The 12,143-nt window shown below is 38.9% G+C and overlaps 1 protein-coding gene across 5 annotated transcripts in view; it reads left to right on the top strand.

Moving 5' to 3' along the window:
• Window positions 1-12,143, top strand: part of dock9b (dedicator of cytokinesis 9b) — a 56,784-nt gene that overhangs the window by 21,688 nt on the left and 22,953 nt on the right. For all 5 annotated transcript variants that reach the window (XM_079460201.1, XM_079460199.1, XM_079460200.1 and 2 more), the window contains exons 3-11: window positions 819-908; window positions 3,031-3,113; window positions 4,594-4,663; window positions 6,771-6,866; window positions 7,282-7,416; window positions 10,199-10,373; window positions 11,147-11,202; window positions 11,706-11,780; window positions 11,878-12,018. In XM_079460201.1, the coding sequence (XP_079316327.1) occupies window positions 819-908; window positions 3,031-3,113; window positions 4,594-4,663; window positions 6,771-6,866; window positions 7,282-7,416; window positions 10,199-10,373; window positions 11,147-11,202; window positions 11,706-11,780; window positions 11,878-12,018 (921 nt within the window). The remainder of the gene's footprint in view (window positions 1-818; window positions 909-3,030; window positions 3,114-4,593; window positions 4,664-6,770; window positions 6,867-7,281; window positions 7,417-10,198; window positions 10,374-11,146; window positions 11,203-11,705; window positions 11,781-11,877; window positions 12,019-12,143) is intronic.

Raw genomic sequence — 12,143 nt, 5'->3', positions numbered from 1 at the left:
ATAGCATTACTGTAACATTCTCTCAGGGGAACTCTCAAGATGTGCTTCTCTGAATTGAGCCATCCACTTGTTTTCCTCTAGAAATGGGTGTGCTGGAGAGATCATTGTTCTGGACCGACAGTCTATGGAAATATTAAATGAGATATCTGCAAACTGTCCACATTTTTATTAGCCCCATTTCGTTACACTGTACTTGTATATGTGTAATCACAATAAAGTTGAATAATCTAATCTAACCCCCTCACCAAAACATGCACTCACGCACGCACGCACACACACACACACACACACACACACACACACACACACACAGGTCTATAGCTCCATCTCCATTGCCAGAAGCAACAGTGCATAACACACACTCTCTCACATACAACGCTTCAACAGTGTCTGAAGTCATGCCCGCTTCAGTCATGCCTTCTAAACAAACTTCAGAACCCAACGTCCCAAACTGGTTAGGGATGAGTTCCTGGAGATTATTTTGAAAGCATAGTTTGCTTATTTAAGTTTTACAATGAGAATAATACAATGAGGCGCAGATCTCCCTGGCTACAATGAGCAAATTCTAATGTAAATAAGAGCCGGTGGTCTGCTTTTCATTTTACATATTTGAGGCCTCAGGCCCTATTTGCATACATGCATTTGTGTGTGTGCAAGATGATGAATGAACACTTGCTTGTGTTCGTAATTCAGCGCGATTTGTTTTACTGCTACAGGAAATGTTCAGATTTACGTTAACATGTTCGCCTGACAAGTTATGTTTTTCTAATGCTCACCTGCGTCTTATATCTGGAACACTTCCACATGCATCTGTGCAGATCTCCACTTTGAAGCGTCAGGGCAGAACTCTCTATTCTTCAGTACCAGATGGGGCAGAAAAGAGAGCCAGCAGCCTGTTCGTCCAGGAGGTAAGACTTTTACTAAACTATCTAAACTCATCAAACCGTCTAAACCATATAAGACTTACTATTACATGAAACCAGAGGGGTTCGTAATAGGCCGGTAAAACAGGTCAACAGGAATTTGGCTGTATGCACACATGTGTGTAAGAATGTTCATGTGTGCGCGTGAGGTCCGGGTCAGAATTGGGTTGTGTGGATATATGTCATGTGCATTGGGCGTCGTCAGCGGAGCGTGTAAAATAATACTTCCTCCCATTAAATGACATCATCAAGGGCAGCTGGGCCAGATCTCGGCAGTTCTCCAGCTTTTTACAAATCAAAACATCTGCCTGGAACTCGAGTCAAGTGCACGCACACTCCAAAGCAATATAATCTCAAGGATCGTATGTTAAACTTCGCAAACGAACTCTAGTGAATATCTTCACCCCTTACTTTACTGACGTAAAATATTGCGCAAACATTTTTTTGTCATGCTCTGACCAGATGTCATTGTCTTTTCTGAGAGACGTAATTAAATCTGATCCACACTGAAACGCAAACAAGATGAGCTGGCCAAGAACAGATTGTTTTGATCAGATTTTGCCATAAGTCATCAGTTGCTGGTGGTTTAGTTGTTTTTCTTTTTAATATTTTTTGTTGCAGTACGCAATAACAACATTAGTATAATAAATGTTTATTCAATGATGGATGTGTTTCTCATGCCAAATGTCACTATTACTACTACAGAGGAAACGTGATGCTTATGAGGCTAGTTCACCCAATAATGAAACATCTTTCATCATTTACTCACCATCATGACAATCCAAACCTTCTTTTGCAGAGCACAAAAGAAGACATTTTGAGGGACACTGGTCACCAAACAACATCGGCCCTCATTGACTTCCATTGACAATATTTCTCAAAATATCTTCTTTTGTGTTCCACCGAAAAAAAGGTTGTGTATAGGTTTTGAATGACATGAGGGGGAATAAACGGTGACAGTTTTAATTTCAGGTAAACTATTTCTTTGAGCCCAAAATAAAAATTCAATCATAATTTGCTCTCTCATGCCATACCAGCGGTATACGACTTCATTTGTAAGTATATGTCTAAACGGGACTTAACATCGTGAAGCTCCAAAATGTACATTCATCATGAAAGGCATTATTAAGAGACTTCTGTGGGTTCAAATAATATTTTGAGGTAATTTAGTGAAATTGAAACAAACAAAAACATGTTAGCTATTAAATATGGCTTCTTATCAATACATACTTTTTACAAAATATTATACTAGTCATGAGACACATAAGAACCATGTAAGTTTGATGTAAGTCATGTTTTTATTAAACATTTTGTGAATAGCTGAAGAAAATAAGGTGCATACATCTGGGATATTAATTTTTCGGTTTCGGGTAAACTGTTTAAAGCATTTAAAGCAATGTTTGGTGTATTAGTAGATATTTTGCATATTACATAATCTAAGAGCCACAGTTAACCCAAAAATGAGAATTCTGTCATCACTTTTTTACCCATCTGTAGTCATTGGAAAATAATTCAGTGTATCACAAAAGGAGACATTTTGGAAGAACGTTAAAACTCAAGATCTCAAACCGAGTCTTATGACTTGTTCAGTATACAGTATTACCTTAAATTAAACCGATCCAAGTTCTCTACAGAAAAACGAACATCCCACAGGTTCGGATCAACACGGAAGTGAGCTGGCCATGTGGGATAAATAAATTGTGACATTAATATTAATTTAGGTTGATCTATTTCTTTAAATCTACTTGTGTTTTGGAGGCTTTTACGTTCATCTTATCGCTTTAAGAACTGCTGAGGACTGAGTATGTGTCCTGCCAACAAGGGAAATAGAATTTAATCCGTTTTACTGTAATGCCCAAAGGATATATTACTGTCTGTTTGTGGTGTATTGTGGTGACAGCTTTGACAGTGATTAACAGAGATACAGAGCCGCCCAAAAGGAATTATTTATTAAAAAAAGAAGCTACCACAGAAGGCTATGGAAAACATGATTACTAGAAATGTATACACATTTTTGGGATTGCGTCTTAATATGAGTGTGTACGTATATTTGTGTTGACCCTCTAACAGTTTAGAAGAGACATGTTTGATTTTTTTTCTTGCATAGTGCCTCAAGACCTACAACTCTGACTGGCATTTGGTGACGTACAAGTATGAGGATTATTCAGGAGACTTCCGCCAACTTCCAAAGTAAGGAGCACTACAACCCTACAAGTGACAAAAAGAGTGAATAATAGTGAGAAAAAAGCAGAAGAAAGAGAGATTTTTAGTTGAACAACAGTTGGATTTTAAATGGTACTGGAGTCAAAAGGTTGAGTACCACTGATGTACTGTACTGTATTAAAGGCCACAGGTGTCCTATGGTGTCCTAACACGAAGTCCTTACAGTACATTTAGGAAATACAGATAAAGCTAGACAATTTGATTTATTCATTCATTTCTGAAAATAATATATCAAAACATCTGAATCATAATTATAAATATAGCAAATTCACAGATATAACACAACATTATAAACATAGTACACGCTTTTAAATCTATTGTAACAAAGATCCATAAAAGGGAAGGAAGGAGGCGGGAACCGGCGAACATTTCACGAACTTTAATCAAATCGAAAACAATAACACAGAAGTAAAATGGCCACAAAACATAAATACAAACTTAACATACGTCCGGGCCCGTTCCTGTAGTATAGGCAGTAGACAACAAGGCAGGTCAATAGATTTTGAAACGGGGTGATTGTCTGCCCGCACTGTGTGTGCAAGAGAAAGAGCTGCAACACTAGTTTTATCAGTGTCCTCATCCTGCCCTGCCTCGGTGTTGACACTGACATCTTATCGTGAGCCAAATCAGGAAATAAGTCTCCATTCACACAACAAAACGTCATCAGCACCTCTTTTCCTACTTCCTCCTCCCTTTTCCCTTTACTTCCTCTCTGCGCCGTCAATCAACACACAAATACTCCAACTGTTTAAGGACAAGACCACACCCGCCCCTCTCAGACAAGAGTCTGTTAGACCTGAAGACCAGACCCACTTCCTGTCTCCACTAACTGAGGAAAATGAATCACGTCTTATCGGTCGATAACTGGCAAATCGCATTGTGGAGATGTGCAGGTGGTGTCTGGTGTGTTTAGTAAAGGTCGCAGAGTAGGCAGGATGGATGATGATGATGGTGGGGTGTGCTGTATACGCTAGGCATCCTCATCATCGAGTAAAAAGACCCTCCTGACTCTTTCATCATTGCTCAGCTAATGCCGTTTTCTTAAGCACATATGGTCTTGCGATCGTTTGGCTAAAGTCCCATTGAAAGTTTTGTTATCCTTAAGGTTGATTATAAACTTATCTGCTTCAAAACAAAGAGAAAATTCGCATTAGCATCCATATAATTATTGGAAGCGTTCCGCCTCTCAAGTACTTTTGGTGACATCATTCTGCACTTCAACTTCTATAAAAAATCTGGCAGCCGTGCCTGATATCATCCACTTCTTCATATATTTACAGTAGTTGTTTCCATAAGGTGAATTCAGTATGCCAGAGACCGGACATCACATATTGGTTTAGATGGCACTGACATTAAAAACAGCACTGATGAGTGCAAGAGGAGACAAACACAACATGTAAAAATCTATTTGTTTTGTTTACCTCACACGTGTTTTGTTTATTTACAGTAAGGTTCCTCGGCCAGAGAAGCTAGCCAGTCACGTGTTTGAGGTGGACGAAGATGCAGATAAGGAGGAGGTGAGGACAGTTCTCACGAGACCTCACTGTGTGTCTGCAAACATGCTGTTATCATTATGTGGTGATATTTGTGTCGAAAATGTACTGTTGTAAAAAAGGCTTCTGTCTTGTTATAACAGGCATGGGCCGATACATTTTTAAACAAATTTTGGTTTCGCCTGACCTTTTTATAGTACTTATGCCCCATTCACACAGACCGCTGATCCCAGAAAATTGGCACATTGACCCTGGTTGAACAAAAACCAGAAACAATGCCGTAAAAGCTGTGTAGTGATGACACACATCTATAATAAATCTTAAGTAATTTGGCTATGAAAACAAATATAGTTAAGTAATATTTGTCGAAATCGAAAAAAATAGGCCTACTGTTTGTCTTTACCCAAATCATTGATGAAGAGTCCTAATGACCAAACTTAAGGTCAGATGCGAGAATAGCGTTGGCTGTGTCTAAACGCAGTTTAAATTGAAATGACTTTTAACAAAAGTATAATACACAGCGCTTCAATAAACTTGATCGCTTACCAACCTTTTAAACATGGCTGTGTGCACCTGCTGTGCTGTATAGAAGCCCGCGTCTGTGCAGACAGCGTTTCTTCTCAACAAAAACACTGGAAACGATATAAACATGGTTTTTAGCATTATGTGCATTCTGCTTCATTACCAGGTTTTTCATTCAATCTGCGGGAGCTTATTCTGAAATGGTTACAAAATCGAAATGCTAATAAACTTTTCTCAAACTGTGTTCTCAAAAATATTCTTATATTTTTAAACTCACATTTTTGTACATCATATTATCGAAGAATTCTTACACCGTGCCATTTGTATTGCATGTTGCAAAAATACTGGCTAATTTTTACTTCGCAGCATTCCGTTATATTCCTTAATGTTTTCATTAAGGCTGTGTAAATTTGAAACGAACAAGCCTGAGCAATTTTATTTTATTTGTTTTCATATGACATTTTATATGTACATTTTGCTTAATCTCGTTGGGCTATAGCCTACCTTGCGCTCTTGTGCCTCTTTCCTCTTCATTGTTCTGGATTTACCAATAAAAAATTAAACTCACCAAAAATGCATAACCGGGTAGGATAATGTAGGATAATGCGGTTCTGGTTTCCCTCCTTCACCCGGACTCTTCCCATAATCAAACTGACTTTACTTTATCCAGTTATGTTTACTATTATTATTTCATTTAGACAGGATGGGCAGGTGAAAGCATTGAACGTGCATTGTAAACCAAGTACTGTACAGAGTAATAAATAAATAAAAAACGTGTAAGTGACATACAGAAAAAAAGTCAAATTAGATTTTTTGGTGGAGGCTGGGTTTGAAGCTTTTGAGCGCATTACTCACTACATATCATTCACAAAGAGGAGGATGATCTGCTTGCCTTTATAGGGTGATATTTCATATTGTGTATATTCAAGTGCACTAAGTAAGTATCATCCACCTCAGGAATTTGGTTATTTAATATTCAGCTGCTCAAACTCAGTGTGTCAAGAGGTTTTATTAAAAAGAAACTCATGCGGTGTTGCTTATTAACTGTGGTTTAGTATGGGAACAGGCTATTAAAATTATATTCACCATAATTCAAAAGCCTATTGCAACACTTGGGATTTCTCTCTCGCTTCTCCGCGTTCACACTGGCCTATCGAGAAGAATAAATAAATGATAAGGAACTTACAGCTCATTAGTAATGCGTTTGTGCCCCGGGACTACATTAGCCTTTAGAGAAAGAGCAGACACAGGACTCCTGTCTCCGGGCTATCCGATCCCCTGATTGGGTTTCACCTACATTTCCCAGAATTCCATCTCAGAGTCTGCCACTTTGTCTGAGCTCTCTGTAAGGAACGGAGTTTGTTTGTTTAGTCTTAAAGCAGCGCCCTGTAGGGACGAGGGAAAACATGAATAATTCGAGAGGGTCAGGTGAAAATGGACTTCATGTTGGAACACGGAGGAAGGCGTCCGGGGGCTCTAATGTGGGAAATGATGCTGGATATCAACTTGTTTTTGTTCGAGCTTAAAGAAACAGATAAAGTCACACTGTGTGTGTTACTGTTTTTGTGGCTCTGGGTGGCATGTTATATCCCTTCCTTGTTTTTCGCAGGATGCTGCCTCATTGGGTTCTCAAAAAGGGGGCGTGTCCAAGCACGGCTGGCTGCATAAGGCAAACATGAACAGTGCCATCAGTGTTACAATGAGGGTGAGTTAGCATGAGTCAACATGTTGGCATCCCGTTGGCCAATATAATGATATTGAAGATTCTATATTAAAGAAACTATATTTTATTGGGTGAATTTGAATGGAATACTGTTACTTAATACTACAAACTGTAGTATGCTACATTGTTATCACATAAACATGAATTTGGACAGCATTGGGCTGATTCTTCATAGACTTGTTTTGAGCTCGTTGGGTTGCAAAACAAACACTTGACCCTTAGCTTGGCCCTTAGAGCCAGACAGGAAGTGGGATCTTACCAGTTTATTCCATTTTCCCATGGTCCCCTTCCCCTAGGTGTTATTTTTAGAACAGTCACAAGATTACCATCTTAACATAGCGAATCTGCACTTTTCATGCAACACTCATTGCATCTCTTTCTTTCCCTTTGCCTATAGTCTTTTAAGAGAAGGTATTTCCACTTGACCCAGCTGGGAGATGGATCATACAACTTGAATTTCTACAAAGATGAGAAAATATCTAAAGAACCCAAAGGAACCATCTTCCTGGACTCCTGCATGGGTGTTGTCCAGGTGACTATCTAAACGGTCCACGATGTCTCATAGTTGAATCGACATCAGTGTTTTGTGTAAACATAATCAGTATAGATTGGTTCATGTGTGAAAAAGGGTCATAACCAATGTGTCAATGACACATTGCAAAATGACATCTCATACTTGTTTATAAGCTGAACCTCTCAGTGTTTTTTATCCCGCACTGAAGCTAGAACATTCCTTAAGAAGAGAGTACTTAAGGATGTTCCATCTTCCTTTTGAGCAAAGGTCTGTTGAGAACATTTGTGTCGTAATGTTCATTATAACAAAAAAATATTTTTATCATATCACTTAAGGGAACTCTTGAACATAAAAAACATTTGAAAAAAATGAAATGGTGAAATGGCCATGACATGAGAACATTCTGTTTTGGATTATAACTTTAGCAGGCAATTACAGTATACCCCATTTCAAATCTTAAAATCTATAATGTTTAAGTCTATGCAATTTTACACCACATATTTTAATATGTATTATAATACTTTTTACCTGCATTAAAGGTACCTTCTGTTATCCTTTTACTCCCTCGTGTTGTTCAAAACGTGTGCAAACGCTTTCCTCTGTGAAACGCAAAACAATATAATATTTTGAAATGTCATGGCGATTTTTATCCATACAATACAAGTCGATGGGGACCAATGTTGTTTGGTTTCCAACAACCAACATTCTTCAAAATATAAGTAATTTTGTGACTGACATGAGAGTTAGTAAATCATGAATGAATTTGAATATTTAGGTGAATTAGCCCTTAATATAGTTCTGTCAGGTTCACTACCGTCAAAAAGGATTCACAGTTTCGATTGGGTTCTGTTCTGGGCAAAAACACACAGTGATAACCCCCCTTAGGGTAAACAGAACAACAGATGTTACATAGATGTTAACATAGTTCCTAATGACATTTAATTGTAACACATTATCTAAAGTAATTGAGACAGTGAAAAGGAATGTAAAGTGGAGCTGGGGATGGAGGAGGGTAATTTGCTCCTGAGCAACGCAATAAGCTGCTGTTAGCTGAATGAATGTGTGTGATAGCGTCATTTTTCTATAGGTAGATGCGGATCAGCTGATCCGAGCTTGACTCACGTGAGCTGCCAGAACTCGATATCCTTGAATACTATAATAAACGCAGTTGATATTATAATTCTTAGTTCTTCACTTTTTCAGTCATGTTGAATGTGTATTGTCCTAAAAAACATAAAGGAGTAGTTCACCTTCAAAATGAAAATTCTGTCATCATTTACACACCCTCTTGTCCTTTCGATCCTGTATGACTTTCTTTCTTCAGCAGAAAACGAAAGAAGATATCTTGAAGAATGTTGTTAACAGCCCCCCATTCACTTGCATTGGTTACATTAGAAGTGAATGGGGGGCTGTGCTGTTCTGTTAGCAACATTTGTCAAAATATCTTCTTCTGTGTTTTGCAGAAGAAAGAAAGTCATACAGGATCGAAAGGACAAGAGGGCTTGTAAATTATGACAGAATTTTCATTTTAAAGGTGAACTACTCCTTTAATGACAAATACAGTCAAGAGGATAGTCATGAAGGATTCTGGGTAGAGGTTAAAGGGGTTAAACCTTTGGTGGTTTGCATGAAACGTGAATAACACAAATGGCTTTTAAAGATCTATTCACTAGAGAATATGTTTTTAATAATATTCAGTCAACATCACCATTGCTGTGAAGTTGAATTTGTATTGAAAATTTCTTTGAGGTTCATAGGGCACCTGAAGAATAGATGCTTTGTTTTACGTATTTACTGCAGCAGCAAGTGGTTTATAGAAAGAAGCTGCGTCTTTAATAACATCCTCATGAGACTCTTCTTTTGTCCGGTCTAGAGGGAATATCAATGTTATAATCGTCAGATCCTCAGATGGTGCTGCTCAGAGTAACAAAGAAAGATAAAGAGAGAGAGATGAGAAGTCCAGTGCAATTTACGCATGGTTTCTCCAAGGGTCAAATATTTCCACTTTCTCCTGTGGTGCACTCGGTGTGTGTGAAAGCAAGTGTGATAAACATTCCTCAATTCACCAGCCCTCCGGAAAGAATAACTTATTCCTGTGGCATGCGCACCCTGCTTTGTCTTTTGTCGACATCTGTTTTCGTACATTTTGTCTGTTTTCCACATTTCAGACAAGAGAGAAACAGCGAACGTTATTTCAAGGTCCAAAGCATAAACATTTCAACAGGTGTACGTGCACTGCAGCCAGGCGTCTGGGAATAAATGACTTTCTGCTACTGTAGGACAGATACTGTGCATTGTCAAGAGTAATACCAGATTCAATTAAACTGTCTGAAATCATTGTAAATCTGGGGATCTCAAAGCGTCTCCAATAGGTACGACATTTGCGAATGAGAATTTCCATTCCATTGGTCTCTATGAAATTGACTGGAGTGCACTGCATAAAACCCTGTAATTTTACATATTTCTTCTGTTATTTGTCATGTATAATTTCAGAAAACCGCCCTTTTTTTGGTTTATTAAAAAAAATTCAGTTTTTTATCAGATTTTTTTACAGTGTAGGCCAATTCCAGCATTATGGATGTGAGATTTTTTATCAAATCTTGAAATATAAATGATCAGAGAATGTATTTATTACCAATATATTGAATCATTTGTTTATATTGTACTAAACCCGATGATAGTCTGGACTTATATGAGCCACTGCTTATATATCTCCAATTACCTGAAAAACAGAAAAATGTAATAAAATATCAGTGGTCTGATTTGAAATCATCGCTTCTGTTACTGTGTGTGTGTTCAGAACAGCAAGGTGCGGCGTTTCGCGTTCGAGCTGAAGATGCAGGATAAAAGCACTTATCTTCTGGCTGCAGACAGCGAGGGAGAGATGGACGACTGGATCAGCACCCTCAACAAGATCCTCCACAGCAGCTTCGAGATCGCCATGCAGGAGAGGAGGAACGGAGAGCTCCACGATGGTGCGTTTGTGTCATTTACAATCTATTGGAGTATTATCGCCATTACACAGATGTGACAGGTGTGTGTGTGTTAGGCCATGTAACATGGGCGGAGTTGACCGCTGCGCTCTTGTCTTACGTCTGTATGTGTGTGTTCTGATGACAGACCACCCGCTCTTTAAAATATCTTATAATCAATCTCTCCACACTCAACAACCATGAGCTGACGCACACACAGCCTTACATAAACACACACTTTGTTACACTTAACACCTCCTAAACCCTTAGGATTTCACGTGGGAGAGAAGGTTGGGAGTGTTTATTTATGTTTGATACGTTTCGAGCGAGACAGCACATTCCTTTCTCTTCCCTGTGTATGAAACAACAAACACATGCCAGCCAATCAGAAAGCAGAACCAATTGGTCAAACCCTTTTGTGTTACGGACTGTTATCTCAAAGTGAAGAGATACAGGAGATAATAGGAGTACAGTATGTGAGATTTTTGCATAGCATGTGAATAATTTGCTATTAAAATCTCACATATTTGCATGAGGAACTCTTAATGAATATACTAGCATTGGACAGAGGACTGTTCTCGGCTTGGGATAGTAAACAATTACCCAAAACACCCCATGTTTCTACCCCAAACAGTAGCAGTTTGATAAAAGCACCTAACAACAGCATAGCAACACCCTGACAACCACCTACAAAGAAGCATCACTTTCTATTATGTTACACTCAATTCGCCCACTTTAACAGTTTGAATACAACATATGTGTTTTCTGTCATACAGAGGATGAGCTAGGGAAGACAGACACTGTGCCGGGGAATTTTCAGGACAGTTTCCAGGTAAACACACAGGCACACATACAGTAAACTGATTTTCCAAACAATCATCTACAGTTTCACAGATGAGAACAGTTTGTGTGTGTGCGAAGGAGAGCTGAATGAATGGTAAAGACTGCTCCTCAGCTCTTATGTCTTGCTTGTAGTATGATCTCAACGCTGGCGTCCTCGCTGTCTGCCCTTTCTCAACACATCCACAGATTTTCCACACACACTCACACAACCTCAGCTAATGTTTTCCGACCATTCGACACCAAACCACCCACTCTTACTAACAGATACACACAAATACATTTGTGGTTTTTGCTGTCTCTCCATCCTTCCGTCCTCCTCGTCTCTCCTAGCCGAAATCATCCGTCTAGACCGTCTTCCTCTCTTGAATATTTTCACACGTGTATGACGTGTAGCACAATGCTTCGCTTTAACACAGCACTATTCTGCGTTCCGATCTCACACAATATACTGACAAAGATGCGCACAAATTAACTCGGTTTTCCTTCGTTCAGAGTGCGAGAGACATTGAGTCCAAAATGAGAAGCGAGACTCGTCTCAAGCTCTTCACTCTGGATCCTGACACACAGGTGAGCCAGTTGCAACAAACACAGTGGATGAACTGCTGTTTTTGAGCTTTGAAATAGTAATGTGTAATACGTTTGTCTGTGTGTGCTTGGAACGCAGAGACTGGATTTGTCTGGCATCGAGCCTGACGTGAAACAGTTCGAGGAGAAGTTTGGGAAGAGAGTTTTGGTCAACTGTAATGATCTGTCCTTCAACCTTCAGAGCAGCGTGGCAGAAAATGAGGAGGGACCTACTACAAATGTAAGATTCTTCTATTGTCATAAAGCTGATTACTTGTTCTTGGTGTTGGGTGCAATGCCTGATAAAATGTTCTTTGGTTTATTTTTTGCACCGGATTAATGGGCTCACACGAATACGAATTGGAG

This window comes from Barbatula barbatula (assembly GCF_947034865.1).
Source record: "Barbatula barbatula genome assembly, chromosome: 7".
Classification (NCBI taxonomy): domain Eukaryota; kingdom Metazoa; phylum Chordata; class Actinopteri; order Cypriniformes; family Nemacheilidae; genus Barbatula; species Barbatula barbatula.
The sequence above is the reverse complement of the archived record's forward strand: the minus strand, read 5'-3'. Positions and strand labels throughout refer to the sequence as shown.